This window comes from Crassostrea angulata, chromosome 10 (assembly GCF_025612915.1).
Source record: "Crassostrea angulata isolate pt1a10 chromosome 10, ASM2561291v2, whole genome shotgun sequence".
NCBI classification, from domain to species: domain Eukaryota; kingdom Metazoa; phylum Mollusca; class Bivalvia; order Ostreida; family Ostreidae; genus Magallana; species Magallana angulata.
The window spans coordinates 18,366,656-18,388,810 of record NC_069120.1 but is presented as its reverse complement, the minus strand read 5'-3'; the positions used below and the strand labels follow the sequence as shown (position 1 = coordinate 18,388,810).

Here is a 22,155-nt window from a genome sequence, read left to right as displayed (position 1 = left end):
GTTTTCAATTTAAAGATACGCATATAGAGATTAGATACTTGCAATACGCAGACGATATAACTCTTACTTTAAAAAACACCTCATCTCTAAAAAAAAAAAAAAAGGCATTACAGACTGTTGAATTATTTTGCTGCCATGCAGGATCAAAAATTAATTTGAATAAATCCTAATGTATACTCATGGGCAATTTAAAAGATAAACATGAAATTATAGAAGGAGTAAAAGTAACAAACAATGCAGTGCGAGGCTTAGGAATTCACCTCGGTCATGATAAAAATAAATGTAATGAGTTAAATTGGATGAAAACTTACAATGGCATGGACAATTTTTTTGAGTCATGGAAAAAAGAAAACTAACTATATTTGGCAAATCGTGTGTTGTTAATAATGTAGCTGTGTCAAAATTAATTTACATTGCATCTATTCTCCCACTTCCTGAAAATGATTTTATTAAGAAAGTCAATAGAGCCATTTTCAGTAATATTTGGAACAAACATGACAGAATTAACGAAATACTTTAATAGAAAAAATAGAAGAAGGCGGGATCGGTGAAATAGACATAGAACTCAAGTTAAAAGCACTGAAAGCATCTTGGGTTAATAGATTATCAGAGTCATGTTTAATTAATGAGGTCATTAATGCTTATTTAAAAAGGGTCAACCTTAATTTGAACTACATATTATCAACGATTGAGAGAAATATAGAAGATTTTACAGTTATTAATCATATTCCTAAATTTTATCAAGAAATATTTTGTTGGTTTAATGGTTCTTAAAAAACAAAATAACATTCTTAATACCGGTATGTCAAAAGTAACATTTGTACAGCAACCCCTGTGGAACAACGAACTGTTTAAGTATAAAGGCAAAACGTTGTGTTTTTTAAGATGGATAAAAAGTGGTATACTATATGTAAAAGATCTTTTCAAGAAAGATGGCAAAATGAAAACACTAAATGAATTATTTGATATTTTGTTGAAAAAAATGTAATTGGCTATGTGAATATAATATTTTACGAAACGTAATAAGACAACAATGTCTGAATTTTGATATGACATGTAGTCAATACACAACAAGAGAAAAGTTATACATTTCATTTAGAATGACATACAATAAAACACAAAAATGTCAATTCTTTTATGAGTATTTGTTGACTACTAAGTTCCAAAAACCCATTCATAAGTCCTATTTAAAGAACATGTTTAACGTTCAAAAAGAAAACTAGAAAAGTATGTACATTAATAAAACTAAAGCAAAAAGCAAATATTGTGATTATTGTCAAGACACAACAGAGAACGTTGAAAATCTTATTTTTGAATGTGACAATGTCAAAGAAATATGGTCAAAACTGTGTACGATTTTGCATTTAGATTTTATGTGGAAACATGTAATCATAGGTTTCTATAGGTTAATTAAGTAGTAATCTAAATAAAACTTTACAACAGATAGAGCCTTTTTAATGATGAACGACATTGTATACAATTTTCAAATAAAGATAATATCCAATGGAAGGGTCAAATGTTTGTTATTTGCTGCTCTGGTTGTGTCCATTTATTTTCCCAGTCAAACTGATACTAGGACTCTTCAGAGATCTCATTCTCTAAAATCATAAAAAAAAAACCATTAGCAACCTCGTTCAGCTTAACAACGGTCATCTGTAACCTAAGCTAAGCAGTATTTCTTATTTAAACACAATATAAAAAGGAAACATATTGATACATTATTATATATCTTTTTTTAAACTATCAAACTTACTCAAATTTATAAAGAACCGACCCATTAGATTATTAAAATTATAATTATTAATTATATTATAAACTTATCACACTCCGTTCGGACTTAAAGTAATTATATACAAAAACAAGAATATTTTTATTACAGAAAAACTTGATTTTAAGAAGAGGGAAATTTTGTGAATGTTCTTCATAATCAAATTTGTTTATATATAACTTTGATATAAAATGTAAGAACTTAATGTTTGGAAATAGGTATTACTTTTCACAAAATAATAATATCGGAGTGGTTTACTGCACTAGATTTAAAGCAAATTTATTAATTGCAATTTTTATATAGGTATTTTTTAATCAGTTAGTTTTAGGTATTTTAATAACAATTAATTTGTAGATTGTGATATTTGTTTGTTTTTTTTAAACAAAGTAAAGTTATGAATAAGATAACCTTACCTAAACAATCTTTTTATATGATAATTTCACAAGTATTAATTTTGCTCTTATATTACTCTGATAATTTTGTTAATTCCCTATTAATCCTAAGCATTTATACCTTTCTGTAGATCATGCTGAACGTATATATGAAGGGATTTAGTGCTGAGTTAATTGGTAGTATGAGAACAATAACCCAGGCGTACACGTCCGACGAAATATTCACTCCTCCACTGGCTAGAAGTCCTAAAATTATGAGGTAAATATTTAAATACATGTACTTATTCATTTTAATAGGTTTCCAAAGGGCTTACCTAACTAAACAAAGTTATTCTAAAGACAAATGTATAAGTACGGTTATCTTTTAAGAAATGATTTTGAATTTTGGCTGCTCTTTATAAATTAAAAAAACCGGAATGTGCAGATTTAAGAAGAAATTTATTTAAGCCCTTTCCTTCGATCTGGTCCATGTACATCTATGTCGCTTGTACTTAAATAATCTTAATTATTTTTAATTAACTTAGGAATGTACATGCATCAAATAATTGTAAGTTTGAACGCGAAAGATAAAACAGTCAAGTTTTAAATTGTATTTTATTAGTATACAAAATCAAGGGCCTTAAGCTTTTCATTTTTAACCATAGGAATATAACAGAAAAGCTTTTTATTTTCAAATAAAGCTGCTTGTATACACACAGTGTGCTCTGGATCTTGTAATTCCAGTTTTACTCTTTGGTGCGTAAATGTTATGAATGGGAACTTTATGACGCAGAGTCCTACTTTACCTTTCACCCAAAGAATGAGATCTTCGATGCTTTGAATGAACCAATCCATGAATACATGGGGAGGGGGTCAAATCACTTTTTGTTTTGTATAGAATACTTTATATTGAATGTTTTAGAATAAATCTATCGAATTTACATTAACTTTTGACTACAAATAATGATTGAGAATCCGTGCCAACCCTGCTTGGACGATTTAGTTCCTAGTATAGTAAATACTCTAGCTATAAGAATAAATATCTTTTTTAATCCAAAGTGATTATATTTTGTTAATAATGATAACAAACACCAATTATTACTAACAATCTTTAGTAATAAACAATAGGTAACCATTTATTGCGATGACCCCCCTTTTCCACCATTCAAATAATTTGCTAATCTATTCTTAAATCAGGATTACACATGTGCATGATGAGCCTACTTTTTACTTGAAAATTCTTACTCACTGTTGATTAATATACCCCATTTAACATTTTCATCAATCGCGAATTTAATTTGGACACATTAAACATGCATCATTTTATCTTTTGTGTGAGAAATATTGATATTGCTTGTCCCATTGTCTGCACTGTTTCAGAGAATGCAACCTTAGTTAGGCCTGACGTCAGGCAATCATTATCGCATACAGTACTGTCTTAATGTTTAATTGTCAGATGAACAAAACGTCCAATTAAAGATCGGGAATCAATTGAAGAAGTAATTATAATGATTTGCACTCTTACAAAAAATGAAATGGACAGAAAGTTCTCACCTATAACTATAATGGGAATCCAGCAAAATGTGTCTGACAAAACAACATAGGACAGAGATTTAAAAACTGCCATTTCCCGCTTTGAATTGTCATTTTCAATTTTCTTCCCCATTCGTTTGACCTGAATATAGATCAGCAATTGTCCAATCACAATGGCCATAAAAATAAACATGTTGAATCCAATGAACAAAAAGGTTGAATATTCCCAACCGGATACCTTTCCTGGTGTTAAAGGTAAGGATATGCATACTGTAGATCTGCTGTAGAAGTCTGAGTATACTAAATAGGGTACAACTGAAAACAAGATAGCAATCAACCAAGCAACCAATGTGACAAAGAGAATCAATCGTCTTTTTTTCACTAGTCCCGCAGAAAATGGATGTTTCAAAACAATATATCTTTCAATGGTAATGAGAAATATAAAAATCACTGATGCTTCACTAGATGTTGTAGCCAGCAATCCTGCAATGGTACAAGTTGTGCTGTATCTCCACTCACCATCGTTAAATCCATAGATGTTTCGATACTCCAGATCGGCAATGGCTATGATGAACAAATACATGCCCATTAGAAAATCGGAAACACTTAGATGCAAGACAAAAACACCTTGTGAAGCGTTTCCTTTTATTCCTCCCTGAATGCGATAGTATATAACATATGCATTTCCAATTACAGAGAATAGAGCCATGTACCATATCATCTGTGCAAGAAATCCAACATTTATCAATTGTTCACAAGACGAAATACTATCCTTTGGCGATATGCATTTTGATGAATCAACGGTTAATGGTTTTGCGCAACAAATGATATAAGAATCTGTCTGCAACCATTCGAGATTACAGAGGCCTTGGAACATGGTCCTCGAAACGGTTAACTTGTTATTGTTTATGTGTACATACTTAACTGACTCCAGTCCTTTAAATGCATCGTACTCCAAGTTCTCCAAACCATTCCCAGACAAATCGAAAATAGTAAGTTTTGCTAAAGCAACAAATCTTGTTGGAGCTAGAGATTTTAATTTGTTACCGGTTAAATTTAATTTTGTAAGCGACACTAGATTTTCAAATGCCATTCTATTTATGGTATGTATTTGATTGAAAGCCAGATTCAGTGTACGCAAGGAGTTCAGATTTGAGAACGAAAATCCATCTAATATAACTATCAGGTTATTTTGTAAATTAAGATATCTTAATCTATCTAACCCATTAAACATATAGTCAGTGATATTTTGTATCAAATTATAACTAAGATCTAATTCAAATAGCATTTTCATCGATGTTGAAAAATAAAAATCAGTATTTGTGATATTGTTGTTTCGCAAAATTATTTTAGAGACAGACCTCAGCCAATAAAGTGAACGGGGCTGAATAGTCATCAAGTTGTTGTTCTGTAAGTCTAACAACTCAAGACTTGAATTTAGTCGGTTGTAACTTTCTAAAGCTGTTATCTTTGCTATCTTATTATTGATAATAATTAGATGTCTTAACCTTGGAGTAAATTTAAGAAAATCCATTTGAAAACGTATGATCTGGTTGTAGGAGATATTTAAGTACAACAAGTTTGACAATCCGTCAAATGCTTTCGATTCTAGATTTTTAATATTGTTGTATGACAGATCTAAATTTTGAAGACTAAATGAATTTAACCGAATTCCAAGATCTGTTAGCGAAGAATCGGATAGATGACAACTTGAAAGATTTAAGTGTACGAGTAAACCAAAATCTTCAATACTTTCAATGTTAAAAGAATTTGAACTTAAATCAAGAACCCTGACTTCCTTTGTTACATTTTCCGGGGAACTGCATTTAAAAATGAATCCATTGCATTGACAGTGAGCAGGACAACGTTTTGAACAACCACTGTTGTACTCTAAACACGATGTGTTGTTGTTGTGTTTACATGGTGATTCATCTTCTTGATTGGGACAGTTAGTCAATCCATTACAAAATTCACCAACAGGAATGCAACTGCCATCTTCACATTGAAACTGTGTAAAGCTACATGGTTCTTTATCTGTATATAAAAAATAGATACTTTAAATGCATGTACATATGACAGCTTACGTTGTCACAAATTTTATCAATGATTGTTATTTACTAGTATTCATACGGTTAGGATTGCATTGATTAGTTTTTTGTTCTTACTGGTGTGTTACATGTATCAACAAAAAAAACACGTTATTTACCTGCGCAAATACCATTTTCATAGCTAATTTTTCCTATCTGAATTATGCCTGATCTGTTTGCCTTGAATGTTCCAACCAATATTACCTGCAAAATGGACTTGCACATATATCACAAATAAAAACACATTTTGATATGAACCATGTCATTTTATATGTACTTTCAGTCAAAAGATAAACAACGTGCAAAAAGTACCATGTACGGAATATTCGTTGGCGTCTGAATGCTTGTCGATGCAAAAAGTTTGGAGTCAACATCGCGTCGTTCAAAGACCATTTTGTTTCGTGTATATATGGTTCCTTGGGTTATAAAGAGTTGTAAGTGAACACCTTTTCCTTTGTAAGACAATGTTAAACAACCAAAGTCAGATGATACCGGCTGTGGCGTACTGTATAAAATAGCCATGTCTTCCTCATTGCTAGTCAAAGTCTTATCCAGTTTGGCAGTGACAACTATATCGTCTACAATTGGGGAAAAAACACCCTTAATCTTCCATTCAAGGAAAAAAATAGTGAAATAATTAAAATATAAGTCCAATCAATCATTATCAAAATTATATTGAGAATTAATTGCTGTTGGTGTAAGTAAAAGTAATAAGACTTTATTAGGGTTTATTTACCAACGTCCTCCGACTTGTGCCGATTCCATTTCACTCCCTGTTTTGAAAACTTCCAGTTGCACATATTCCTTTCAAAATCGCATTCTAAACTCTCTATTTCTAAAATTACAACAAATGGTACGATTTTAGTGCGTTCACTTACTTTCCGCCATTATCAAGGAACTCCTCTGTTTAATGCATATGTTTCAGGAATGTTTTATATTTTTGTTTTAGCCATACGTTTGTCATTAATGAAAAATTCGATTTTTAAACAATCATAACTCTTACTGCATTGTGGAACGCTGCATTCTTCCCACTTCTGTCCGGAAAAAATGGAGCAACCTGGCTTTCCTTTGCTTTGGGAGTCAAGCTTACATGTACCATCAATGCATTGGTGAAGGAATTTAGTTTTTGCTCTAAATCCTCTATAATATTTTTCATTATAACACTCCAGAGCTAACAAAAAATTAAAAAAAAAATGTTTCATGGTGTTAAATAATAAGACATAATATTGTTATAAATTTAAAAGTTAATATTTTTAATCTACTTACCACAGTTCAACTCATCACTTTTATCAGGACAGTCTATACTCATATCACACAATTTTCCACTCTCAATGCAAGACCCATCATCGAAACAGGCAAAGCAATCTTCAAATCAGAGTAAAAAAAAACAAGCAACAGATTTTTCATCATATTTTTCTAGCTTTTGGAACAAAGGTTTGTAAACTTGTTTCTGAAAAATAAGGGTGAGTACCTTCGCATGGTGTATTAAGTATGTGGATATCCTTTATGGAAATCTCAACTGAAGATGTAGTGGAAATCGGTGTCATTGTTATCTAAAAATCAAATAAAATTTTAATTATTCAAATTAGTTTCACAAGGCGGTCAATTATTTGATTTACATTACAAAACCTTAGTGAAAAAAATAAGTTGCAATGGCAGTGTTATCATTTTTTAAACTTAGAACATAATGAATTTAAATAACTTTTTGATTCCCTAACATCGCTCTTAAAACGACATGCCGTAACATTATATTAAATAGTGTATTTTCAATTTGGACGATACTTTGACACGTTCAAACCTGGTACGATTCCGTTGAGTAATCTATATTAACTTTTATGAACTTCCACTCATCGCTGCTAGAAAGACTAGTCAAGTTTTGTTTATCGGTACTTATGTTCAGACGTATTCCACGGCTGCGGTAATTCATTTGTAAACAACTCCCGGTTTTTGTGAATCGCATTTTGGGCAATCTCAAGGAAGGTAATACTGACTGTAAAGATGGCAAATTCTCGGCGAGTGTTAAAGCTTGCGTGATATCTACAAAAATCACTATGTCTTTGTACATGCATATACATTACACAAGTTTTATTCTCTTTTAAATCCATTCATTACTTCCCAAATAAAAGCTGAATACTATAATACTAGTAAATGACAACAAATTGTGTAGAATTAGCAACGGCACACTGCAGCTATATAATGTTTGACAATTTAAATGTAAAAATACATAATTAAGACATGAAATTGGATCACATGACATATTTACTTACTGTCGTCCTAAATTGGTATTTAACACATAAGCAATTCTAAATATAGTCTTTCTGATATATTAAACCGGTTCTTAAGATCCAGGTAAACATGTATTCGAATGAAAACTTTATGTTTCAATAATGATATTAATTAATAATAAGTAATTCATTATCACACAAGTAGAAATTAATTTCCGTCTTAATCGTCACTCAAACGAAAGAAATATATAAAAAATTATATATATATATATATATATACGGCGCATAGGAGAAATTAAATTTAAGTTGTGTTTCAATACTTACTGTCATCTCCTTTTGAAAGGACCCACTTTATTGTTTTATTACTTAATTGTTCCAGTGTACAGACATCTTTTCGGAATTCACAACTATAAGAATCTTTAAAAACAAACAATGATTTAAAGCTATTATATATTAAACATTTAAAAATTAAATAAATATTGCTCATATTAGAACTAAACTTAACTATCAGAGATATGACAATGAAATTCAAAGTCAAGAAATTGATACGATTTATTAAATGTTCTTTGTTTCAATAGTTAAACGTTTACATTTGTTTTGTTTATTTTTTTACTAAAAATGAAAGATACAGTTGCCTTTTAAAGGATATCAAGTCGATAAAATTGTACTTGCCTTCAAAACAAAACGGAACATCACAAGCCTGCCACCTTACATCAGGATCCATTGTGTAGCACCACGGGGCCGGTTCACCATCCGGGTTTCTACAAAAGTTTTCCTGCGCGGAGAGAGAGGATGAAGGGAAACTGATTGATGGGCTGGGGTAGTGTGGATAAACACTGTCCCAACGTTGACATTGAATTCCATCTCTTGTCGTTTGCCGCTTTCCTCTATATTCCAGTCCCTTTTCTGAGATCTTACAGTCGTCTATTTCATATTAGAAGTATAATTCATATGAAATCAAAATATGACAGTTTATGCTTTAATCAAACGAACTTTTCCGTATAACATGAATAAAAATAAATATATTTTATATTAATTATAAATCATCCGAAAAAAATGTGAACTTGCAAGTTGCTCATATTATAACACGGAAACAGTTAATAAACTTTGGGCGCATTAGTTCAACAGCTAGAGTAATACTATGTATCAACTCTCAGTTAAACATTTAATAAAAAATCATGAATTCTAGAAAGACACCCTATATATTCACTTACATTCATGGCAATTTGGAATGCTACAAAACTGAAATCTGACATAGCTATCAATAGTATAGCACCAAGGCATATTTTCTCCATCAGGATTCCTGCAATAGTTTTCGTGTTCAGAAGCAGAGAGTCCCATGAATCCTATTGAAAAACCATGTCGATGTGGTTCCATTGAATCCCAGCGTTGACATTCTATGTTGTCGACAGTTCTATGCTTGGTTCCAAAATAATCTAGGCCTTTTGGACTATTTAGACATTCTGCACTACCTGAAAGACAGATGTGTACAGATACACGAGCACTATACATTCCATAATTGATGTTTGTTAATTATAACTTAATTTAAAATTAGATTGATGATAAAACAAAAGGAATTGAGGATAATTCAAATTTACTCACTCTTTTTACAAAAGGGGATGTTACAATAATCCCAGGATCCACCAACCAATTCCGTAAAGCACCAGGGTGCTATATTATTGTCCGGATTCCTACAATAATTTTCATGGGCTCTTTTGCTTCCTGTCAGAAACTGGACATTGAAATAATCTGGATTTGATTCGTTAACCCTGTCCCATCTCACACACTGACGTCCGTCTACTGTGTAAGATTTTTTCCCAATGTATGCCTCTCCCATTGGGGTATCTCTACATTCTGAAAACATTATCGCATGAGTTGAATGTAATAATTTGCTAATCAAATAATTTAAACCTTTTATAGTTAAATTATTGAAATTTAAAACCAGTGGTGATACAAAATATTACAATATATCACTCAACAGCGTACTAGTTGTATAATAATCCTAATTCCCGGTTATCAATAGGTTTCAAACGTGGGGTATTTCACCGCAAGTCTGGAGTTTAAAACCAGCTGGCATTTTTAAAATTAAAATGGTAAACTAATATTGCTTTTTAAAAATTACAAAACTGTGACAATATTTTGATAACTATACTTTCACTTATCAAGTGTGTATTGATCTCCTTTAGAAGAAAAGATGAAATAAATATAAAAGGAAAATACTCAAATATAAACCCTAAATTTGGCCTAGTGGTTTTAGATAAGAAGTCAAAAGTGTGAAAAGTTACAGACGGACGGACAATGGACAACAGGAGATCAAAAATGCTCACTAGAACCTTTGGTTCAGGTGAGCTAAAAAATCCCGTGCACGATTAATACAAAATTGTAAACATAATGAAAATAATAGCAAGTAATGTTTATTTATACGCGTTTTCTCAACGAAATGATAAATTATAGATAAGATTAACAAATCGACTTGTAAAATAATGATGTCGACATGTTAGATGATTATGTCGACTTGTCAGATCCATATGCGACTTGTCAGAACATATTATGTTGTTTTCCCTTGGACTGAAATGTCACAGTTTCATTGGTTAAAACATAGCACGTGATTGCCTCATATATCTCTATATTTGTTCGGTGAGAAATAATATTAGGCAATATGGCCGTCATTGGCCGACGCTTCGCTTACTCATTTTGACATTTCGTAGTATTTAATACATACACCGCATGCCGTAAGTTCTTAAAGTATTTGGAGTAGTTGCCCTTTGAAATTCTTTAAAATTAGAGTAGTTGCCCTTAGAATATTGACGTCACATTGTTTTGTCTGGAGCAGAAATAAATGGCAGCGTCGAAATTTGCTCAAATCTCTGGAGAGGAAAGGAATAAAACATTTAAAATTGAATAGCAACAAAACATTGTAAGTAAACATGGCTGAAGAAAAGATTTTTAAAGAGTATTTGAAAGTTGAGATTGAAAATTTTGAAGAATTTAAATGAGTTAAATTGGATCTTTTACATGGCTTTGCATAGATCCTCGCTATTTGTGAATAAATATGTCGCTTGATAGTCCTCGGGAAAACAAAACACTTATTAGGTTAGTTACTGACTCACTACGAAAATATATTGGGTTGATCAATCTCATAGAAGGCTCGGCTTCGCCTCGCCATCTATGAGATTGATCAACCCAATATATTTCCGTAGTGAGTCAGTAACTAACCTAATAAGTAATATTATCTGGATGGCATAAACTTGGCGTTGAAACGTTTTAGTGTTGAATTTTTTCATAACGTGAATAAGGGACAAGTCGACATAAAGATCTGACAAGTCAACATAATTATCTGACAAGTCGACATCAAGATCTGATGAGTCGACATGATTGTGTGATAAGTGGTGGCAGACACTATACCACCATAAATAGTAGATCTTATGGGTAATCTGTTAGCTAACAAGCCTGCTTATAGTATTTTTCGTCGCTTCACGTGTTTAGTTTAGTGGTAATTTGTTAAATATTAGAAAATTATTCTAGCCATCTGCAACTGATAAAAGTCAATATTAGGTTTCACTTTAAACTCGAGATGTGACACAAGTAGAATTGTCACATTACATTTCATTCTGTTTGTATGGAGGTTTTTGATAAGTTTTTGTGGATCAAATTTTATTGGTAAAAAAAAACATACTTGTGATATACTGTCTTCTGATGATTAACTGTTTCACTAAAGTTGATACCAATGTAAAATACCTACTAAAACCACGTTAAAACTTCTTCTCTTCAGTAATTCAAAAGGTTTCAATTTGAATGGATATATACCACAAATGGGAATATCGCAGTGCTCCCATCGGACATTTTCGTCTGTAGTGTAACACCAAGGGGTCGGCTCTTCTCCAGCGATTAGATTTCTACAGTAGTTTACATGCACACTGTTGCCTCCAATCAAATCAGTGTACCTGTGAGTCCAAGGGTATTGCCTGTCCCAGCGCTGACACGTTCTACCCGAGGCTGTTCTTGAAACGTTGCCTCTATAATCTAAGCCCTCTCTAGTTAGTTTACATTTGGAGAAGTCAACCTCTGTAAAATATTAATGACTTTGTTAAATTTATACGAAACTACACACTAAAAAAATTATCCTTACTTTGCTTAGTTTGAAATTGTAAGACAGTAATTTTTTATCCTTGAATGCTTAATAAAAATATCATAGAAATAGCGTTAATATTTTTACGCCGTGAAAGTATTAAAGATACAAATAACATGCATCATGCTTCTGATTACTACATTCTGCAGACCAATACATTTCATATTTATTTATACGTAATACAATACAACAGTCATATCATAAAGATTATTATAATAATACACAAAAGCATCAATTTAAAGCATGCGACATGCATTTGAACACAACGCATTTTACCCGATACTTATTCATGTGTTCAGTAGTCGTTAGTTATGTATAAGCTTGTCTCTTTTCTCATGTAGCATTGTAAAGTACCTTTTATCATCTGATCACCTAGTATTTTCATATGAACAACATAAAACTTTGGTACATTTTTACTCTTTTAAAATCTGATTAATTTAAAGAGATGCCATTACTTTTTATACAGTACAGTAAAATTGCAAATCCCAGATCTAAAAAGCATGTCTAATTAACTAAATAAAACCAGTTGAATTAATGGAAAAAAGAAAATACATGTACGATATACCCGATAACAGATTCAGTTTTACCAGGAAACGTTTTACCAGGAAATTAACTCATTGCAATTGCAATTTATTTTCTTATAAATAATTTTTAACATAAAATTATATTTTTCATGTTCAAAAACGGTTTTATAGTGATTTTTTTTTATGGATATTTAATATGTAGCTTAATTTTTCTGCTTAAATTAAGTTCTGATTACATACGTGTAACTATATGACAAACAGGGGATCTGGCCACATAAATGACGTAACAACAGTACATCATGTGTTGTATGTTAATATTCTGTAAGGTTTAATGTTTAGTACGATATATCATTATTTGATTACCACAGAATGGGATAGCACAAAAATCCCATCGTATGTTTTCGTCGGTTGTGTAGCACCAAGGGACTGTATCTTCTGAAGCTCTAGGGTTTCTACAATAATTTTCGTGCACACTTGCGTTTCCTGGCAAATCTTTGTCATAGTTATGAGCATGTGGTGTCTGGCTGTCCCATCTCTGGCAAGTTTTTCCGGAAATAGTTACGGATATGGTTCCTCTGTACTCTAGACCTTTTTCAGTTTGTTTACAGTTGATGACTGACGTCAGTAAATCAAAACAATTAGAATACAAGTAATAGTTTGCCTGTCTAAAAAAAATTTCAATGAAAGCATGTATCCATGATCTTATGAGAACTGAGTTTTTCAATTTCCGTTGCTATTCATAAAGAAACTGGGCGCACAAGATAGTGAGTTTGCAGGAACCATCGACACGAACCAATTGGGGTTTAAATGTCTATATCCTCGAAATGCTATGTACAAGTTTGAACAAAAATTGATTGTGTTGAGAGTTTAAGTACAAGTCTATTCTGGCTATTGAATAGAACTCACAAGCTTTCTGAAAAGGGAAATGAGGGGTAAACCGATAAAACTTTATATTGGAAATTTTAATACACATGCATATATATTTTAATTCAATTATACTGTATATCATAATAAACTAGTAATAAGAAGAGAAAACAGTGTTCATACGGCAGAAATCAATAACGACTAATTAAAATATACCGGTTTTCTAGTATACATGTAATTCAACATTATGTTATATCAACATACATTTAAAAAAAGGTAAAAAAAAAAGTTATTTTGAGTCTCGAGCAGGATTGGAACAAAAAAAAACACCGTGTTAATGACTTCAAATTCCAGACCGAAACCAGTGAGCCATGCGAGACTTTGAAATTTAGGTACAACGTAGTGTTGGGGACAATATTGTCATATCTCTGGACTTTGTTTTATTATCCTCCAAAAATATTTTGAAAAAATATATAATTAGTCATCTCTGGGTCATCTCTCCATCTTTTTTTAAAAAGCGACGTTTTAAATGTTGAATTAAGTCATCTTTACAAGTTTCAAATTTGTAGAGAGAAGACCCAGAGACATCAGAATCATTTAAAAACAGCTGTAAATAAGTACGATTCCGCCGTGTTGCTATATTTAGGCCCATAATATGACAAAACCTTTTGCATTTCAAACATTTTTCTGTCCATTCTACGTCCAACAGAAACCAAATAACGGTTGTAATTCGAAAAATGTCCAAAATTAATCAATGAAATTTTCACTCTTCTTGTGCGTCCAGATTCCTGCCGAATCTACATCTTAAGCGCCCACTTTCTTTATAATGGAAATACATGTATGCAGATTGAAGAATCAATAATTATTTCAGTCTTTTTCTTCGGTATAGTTCATGTACATATATATTACTTGATATTTTATCATTTCACTATTTCAAATTATTTTAAGAATATACATGTGTCAAATAATTGCATGTAAGCTTGTAAGCGAAAGATAAAACAGTCAAATCTTAAATTGTATTTGGTTTTTTGTCATTTCCAACCAAAGGAATGTAATAGGAGAGGTTTCTTTTTTTTAAATAAAGCAGTATGTGTACAAAGCAGTGTAAAGCAGTACGGTGTGATCTGGAACATTCTCATAATCACAATTTTGAATCATCCACTAATTAGCGCTAATCTGTTGCTTATTACATACCATTTAACATTTTCATCAATGGCAATTGTAAATGTCGACACATTAAACAAGAATAAAGTAAGTGAAATATGGTGATAACGATCAGTATTCAAAATCAAAAGTCCAAAGGAGAAAATGCAAAACAGAAGCAGATAAAACATGCGCCTCTACATTTCATTTTATTCTTCAATGTCCAAAATATTATAATTTACGAAAAATATTTAAGCGAGTACTATCATAAGTCTCCGAGTACATTCAAATTACTTCACTTGTTGGGCTCAGATCACGTATCTACCTTGGTTGGTCTTGCGAAATACATTAAATGTGCTTTATTAATTCGTGATAATTAATTGCCAAATTACATGAAACTCATCAAATGTATTTAAGAAACATATTCTCTCGTATGTTAACATATGTTTGAAATTTATACTATGCCTTCGTTATGTGTGACACTTGTTGACTTAAAACTGTATTTTCAATTCGTATACAATTAATACATTTAATTTACTACATGTAATGTGTGGAACTGTGGGAACTGTATAACTGTGGAACACTTGATCAGGGGTTTCACCCCCACCCATTTTAGACTCCAAAGAGTCTAATGTTCATATCATATTGTAATATGTGAATTATTGTAAACTAATGGGCTGTATTGCCCAAGGTTAAATTTCTGATTAAATAATTATAAATTACAAAAATTAGAGGTGGAATGAGGTGCCATGGAGGAGTAAGCGTTCTCTGCCGTGTGCTCTCTGTCGTAATGGGAGAAAAGAAAAAATTCGTAGACAATTCATTAAGTAACATGCTTCGGTTTATCTTTTTTATGAAAAGAATAAGATATGCCTGACGTCATAACATTAGGCAATAATAGTTTAATTAAATATGACTGTATAAACATTATTTATATTAAAACTATACAGACAAATTAAAAAATTATAATTATTTCAACGGACTTATTTCAACCGTCTTTCATTTGTAATGTTGATTGAGCTTCAAAATAAACCTGCATTTATTCCAACTTTACAAAGCCAAGAAGGTTAACTTTGGAACGCAAGGGAGCTTCACGGATATTTGAATAATTAGAAGTTGACATCTTTTCTTTCTCGGGACCCCTCGCACATTTTTTCAACGTTATCATCCGGGTACTTTCGTGTTGTTTGTTATATAAAAAAAAGTTCAGTATATTTTTGTTTTTGACTGAGTAACATTACAAGCTATAAGGATCGTTTCACAGAGGAAAAAAGAATTCATATGGAAAAAACATCGTTTTGTAAAAAAAAAAAATCGAATAATTTAGAAAAATCTTATATGAGGATCTCTTAATACAGAGTATAGTTTAGATTAGCATAATGGGGAGGGGATGGGAGGCAAAAAAAATGAATATCTCATTCATTAGGATTATTCATTTTTAAAGTGTCCCATAATCTCATCTAGAAAATGCAAATCGTTTCTTTCAAAATTTAATTTTCAAAGTAAGTGGTTTTTTTTCTTCTTTTTCGTTTCCTAAACACTAGGCAAGACAAAAGTCTTGTTTTCGATGACGATCAGAACCTAGCGCGCTGGCTGCGCACTACACGGTCGTTTGAGATAAAGGTGGAATACAGTTAAACGACAATTTTAGAGGGTCGGAGCGATACACATTGCATTAGTATGTACAAGATAGGCACAGACATTGAAGTAACTCTCAAACTGACATATACCTGCCCACAGTGAACGGCTAGGAGTTCGAAGATCGGGAGTTCAAATCCCGGCCGTGGAGAAAGCGGAGCTCCAATATGGCGAATAATTTTCTGCTTAATAAATATCTTAATTTTTTTTTAAATGCGCATATTCGTTATTTCCTCCTGATTATTAGCAATTTAATGACTTAAAGAGACAGTTCAGCTGAAAACACATGTGTGAATAACTTCAGATTTACCCATTGTATCGTTAGGAAATAAGAAATAACGTTGATTGTAATACTTGAAATACATAAAAATCCCTTTCACATACCTAATTAACGTAATTATGAGCTTCCGGAAATTTAAAAGTCCTACAAACCGGAATAACCTTATATCGTTTATTTGTACCACGTGGACTTTGATTGACAGTAATTGACACGTGCTGAAAACTACAAGATCTTCGTCGAACTACGGTTATCATGGTACACGAGGTCAAAGGGACTCTCTAAACGGAATTCTCGATAATTTATTGATGGTTTACCAATTTTGGATTATTTCAAAATGAACAGACTTAAGTATGTCAAATAACCCCTCAAGGGGCCTCATTTACAAAAATGAATTTAGGTTTTAGCAGCTCCTATGATAAATACGCAAAATACATCCGTACAAAATAATAATTGTGCTTATTTTAAAAACTTTTAACAATTATTACCTGGGAGAAGTAGAAATGACATATTTTTTATCAACAATCATGTCCAGGAGAGTCTTCGCGAGCCCTGCATATGTTTTGTTTACAGTAAATACGCAAGCGTATTAGTATAGAAGGCTGAACCCCGTAACACGTTGCGATGTAATTATATATAGGTTATACGTAATTATAACTTTTAATGAAATAATTAGATCTATTTCATGGAGAACTTTGTAATTTTCTGAAATTTTATACATTCATGAGTAATACAAAAATACCGAACCCGATGGGAAAATTTTTCAAGTCGGTTTTTTGATAAGATGCGCCATACTGTCTCTTTAAAGTTAAAAGATGCGACGCCACCTCCTTCTACATTTTCTTTCTTTTTTTCTTGATTAATGGCAATCAATATATAAAAGGTCTTATAAATAAAACTAATGTTCAAGGTTGCATTTTGCCTTTTAATTTTGTCGATTTCGAACCCACGTAGTTTACTGAAACAATTTGTGCCTTTTCATAGACGATTATGTCAATTTATTTCTAGTAAGTTACTTTTTTTTATCAATATTTCATAAATGTCTTTAAAAATTATCTTTAAGTTAATAAACTCAAAAAATGTTAATTGGATTAAAGAAGCCAATGTATTTTAAATATAATTCTTCGCAAGGTGGTGTAGGGCCAAAATTTCCACTGGACCAGACATCGTTGGGCCAATATGCTAACTTGCACGGAGAATTAATGATTAGTACTAGTAATAAACAAAAAGTACCGGAAGGTTTTAAGTATTTTAGCTATAATGTCTATTACCTGTTACATTAAAAAAAAAGTTCATTCCGCTATGCAAAAGTGTCAACCATGCGATTATTAAATGGTTTAGTTATTCTTTTTAAGATTTGTGTTCAGTGGTGTACTAAATGAAAAGAAGGTCATTTGTTTGGTTTCGTTGTATTGTCTCAATTAATATTCAAGAAAGATCAATATGATTGTAATTAAAATGGCTGGCATTAATTATGTATGATCTTTGACGTCTCTGTTGAATTTGTCTGTAACTCTCGCACTAGATCTCAAATCTCGGACGAGCCATAACATCGATTGTCGGCAACAGGCCACTTTCATTGAATGAAAATCTGTTTATTTTTACAGTTGTTTAAAATAAGCCTCAGGATCTTCATTTATAACAAGTACAATGAGACATAGGTGCGATCAATTAATGATATGCCGGAATGACTATTTCAAGCCACCATTAGCAATGGCATGTCTCGCTGAGAAGGGCGTATATAAGGAGTGCACATTTTTAAAGATTTTGATTAGCATATGTTTCAAATACCGATTTTCAATGATGAAAATCATGCGTTGAACATAGACGATGATTGGATATCTTTGACTTCATCAGAAATAAAACTTATTGATTAGAATTCCAGAACTACAGTTAACGCTCAACTATGAAATGTCCCAATGCCAAAGCTATTAAACACTAAAAATATGCCACGAGAGATTTTGATTTGATCGGACAAGTGGGATAAACAGAATTCTCCATTAAGTATATGAAATTGACTTGCTTTAGATTAAATGCAAACAAACTAGAACGTTGAAGTTCACAGTCAAAAACGTCATTTATTTATTTAGTTAGCATTTAAAATTCATTTTGAACCTACAAAAAATGTAGGTGAAAAATCATCAGATTTGTATGCATATGCATTGTATTCATCATAATTACATTATAATTATGGAACATCAGTCAAATTATGTTACAAATGGCGTCTTTCTTTATCAGTGACAACGTCAATTAGATTTGTAAAATTCCTCATAATAACCACTGTACGTATCCCATTTTCTCAAATCTTCTCACCATTTAAAGAACCTGCTGCTTGTTGAGCTGTTCTTCATGGTATTTTTTTCCGTTATTTCGTACAATTTTTAAAACAAATTTCAATTTAGAAAAGTCTTTGTTGATTTTACCTACACGTCTACAAAATTACGAACATAACCATCGATTCCCAATAGAAACAGGCAGATGGCACAATATTGATAAAAATTTAAGAAAAATTAATGTACAAATGTGTCATTCTAATAGCATTCGGGTGAATTTCATTACATTTTAGAATGTACACATTTTATAAACGAAAAAAATATGTTTTTGTCCAAGAGATACTATGAAAACCGAAATATTATAAAATTAACGAGCTAATGAATACTTATAATGTAGAAAAACTAAAGAAATTGTCTTATGAAGAAAATTTTTAAAGTCTGTTCTTCCAAAAACAAACTTTAAAAACCTACTGTATTGTAAACGCAACTTTTTTTTATCTTCATTACATCTTCTGTGCATGTGATCCTTGAATGTTTTTGTGTAGATTTGTATAAACTTATTCTGAACCTCAAATAAAAGAAATGATTTGAAATTGTACAACTGTATTTGGAGTCAATGTTTGAAAATACAGTTTTAAAACGAAAAAGTCTGCCATCTTGTCCGATTGATATTGAATAAAATTCAACCAAAGAAAAGTGATGCAATTTTGTAATATCATGATTTAATGAATAGCACGTTTTTTCTCAAATCTTTTTGTGGGGAAAAAACTATTTTAGTTGTTATTTTAGTCATAATTAACTAGTTTTGACAAAATTTATTTAATTCATATGAATTTCAAATGGTATTAGATATTCTGAGACCATGTACTAAGATTTTGTTTGGAAAAAAGCAAAAATACAATCCAACATCTGGGAATTGCAAAAAAAAAAAGATGGCGGAAGAACAATATACATTGACGATATTTCTTGCTTCTTTCCTTACCCGGGTGTTTTAGCGTATCTTTCATTTATCTTTATTTTGAGAACGTGACTTAAAGTTAAACAAACTATTCCTTGTGCAAGAGGTAGAAAAAGCGAGACTTATAATGGAAAGACGATAAAATCAATGTAAGTGTATTTGGGAGAATGGGTTCTCTGACCGTAACGGCAGATCAAAGTTTGACCAAATCATTTCATCATCACAAAGCACTCTAAGCCATTAAAAGAAATTCTTCGCATTTTTTGTCATCGTTCATATTTTTCATATACTTTTTGAGCAGAAAATTATTTTGGCATTGGTAGTTAAGACGGCCTTCCGCTTTCAGTACGAAATTCATATTTTTCATGTAATTGTTTTATCTGCATTCGGGGTTTCATAACTACCAAACAAAGGAAAATTCTCATTTTGCTTGGACAAATCTGCTCATGCAAGAAGAAAGAAGTATATATGCTTAACTAAGCATAATAATTTAAATATTAAGCAAGTTTTTTTCCACAAAACACTACAGATTTTTAAATAAGTAAAGTTGAAATACATCATCATTTTGTGAAAAACTATTCTAAAGAAATTCCTCTTAGAAAAAAAAATCATGCATTTGAATATATAAAGAACATAACCTTGACTTACCTGTGGAACCTGTTTCATAAACCAGGTACATCAGTAGAGTAAAGCGAAGCGTGGTACACATGCTGTGCTACTTGTCACTGTGATGCTAGATATGTCAGTATGTATATGAACGATCTGTTCGTTGATATGTTTATTATCCACCCAGCTCTGTAATCCACATTAATTATTAAGGCGTGATAAACCGTCCATTCGAGAACACCCAACCAAACCAATTCCGATATCATCAAATGATGACCAAACTTAATGGTCCGCAACGTTCATCTTTTTATTTGTTTGTTTTTAATTTAGAGATTGTTTTGGGTATATGTGAAATATATGTACAGTGTACTACATGTATCCTGGTTTTTTCTCCTTTTTTCCCCATAGACTATTATATAGACAATGTCACGGATATAGAATCAGGAAGATGTTACTTCGCATATTAAAGCAATATAATTTATGTAAATGCCGTATTTAACGATATTTTTGCAGTGTTAAAAACTAGACCGAAGGTCAATCAGTAAGATAAGCTGCTGTATAAAAGAAAACAATAAGGCAAATGTGATCAATTATTCGTCTATAATATGTGGGTACTAAATATGTTATTTGATTTAAGGAGAAAGGGATACTTTCTTATGAATGTTTATAAACGATTCGCGTTTGAATAGTCCTTCAAACTTTAAAAAAAAAAAAGTGAATTTTTTGAATGGCATCCATGCATTTTACGAAGCAATTGCAAATTTGCCGACAATGTATATGATGGAATAAAACAATTTGAGATTTTTCATAAAAAAATTGCCGGTGCATCGGAATGTTAACATCGGGGCATAAACCCCTTTATCAAAATATATACATTGTTCGTAGTAGATATGAAAATACAAAGTACAAATTTAGGACAATTTTGACAATTTAGGACATATAAAATATACTGCAAAGGTATCTTGTAAAAATTATATAGTTTTGAAATTCATACAGAGGCCCCCAAATCATTAATAAGGTGTCTTAAACCGGATTTTCAACAGGAAAAATCCAATTATTGAAATGGTGAAAATGGCTGCTTTTTAAAAATGTGCCAAATGCATGGATTGTGACTTGTTAAATGATCTGGAAACCCAAATATCCACATTCCAAAATGAATGAAAGGTTATGATATTAAGGGATCTGAATGTACGGACTTCAAATAGAGAAGATTGTATGGTGAATGATGTGATGCATGAAAGCAATTTAAATTATATGGAAACCATCGGTTACGAAATGGACTCTGATAAACCGTCACGGGTTAACCCAGACAATAATATAAACGATAATGGTACAAAATTATTAACATAAATTATTTAATCATTCGGGATCAGGATACTGAATCGGCATAAAGACAAAATGGACAGGGACTTAGTTTACATTTATGGGTTCCAGCCAACTTCCAGGGGACTCAGTGTAGTGGACTACTATATCTTATCGCCAGATATTTTCGTCTTGATTGAAAAATTTCAGTTTGCAAACTTTACAATGTATTCTGATCACGCTCCGCTACACTTACAAATCTTGACCTGTCCTGCTGTTACCGAACCAAAAGGCGAAAACATCGCTGCAGATAACAGCTTTAATCCTAGCTACATGTTACGAAACTTTAATGTCAGCCACAAAGACACCTACACACGAGACTCAGGACGTTTTGACTCGTCTATCGACCTATTTACAACACAGATTACAAAAGCCATGATGCCTTTTTTGAAGTCGA

General features: G+C 31.7%; 1 protein-coding gene across 1 annotated transcript; it reads right to left on the bottom strand.

Moving 5' to 3' along the window:
• Positions 1-1,451: 1,451 nt before the first annotated feature.
• LOC128164977 (uncharacterized) lies at positions 1,452-20,499 on the bottom strand. The gene is made up of 17 exons (XM_052829110.1): positions 20,439-20,499; positions 13,001-13,252; positions 11,792-12,049; positions 9,587-9,838; positions 9,199-9,456; positions 8,657-8,908; positions 8,309-8,401; positions 7,558-7,796; positions 7,231-7,312; positions 7,026-7,124; positions 6,763-6,930; positions 6,496-6,594; positions 6,072-6,337; positions 5,879-5,963; positions 3,694-5,706; positions 2,282-2,406; positions 1,452-1,598 (listed from the first exon to the last, which is right to left on the bottom strand). The coding sequence occupies exons 1-17, from the start codon at positions 20,497-20,499 to the stop codon at positions 1,524-1,526; spliced, it is 4,677 nt and encodes a 1,558-aa protein (XP_052685070.1). The 3' UTR covers positions 1,452-1,523.
• Between the last annotated feature and the right edge of the window lie 1,656 nt (positions 20,500-22,155).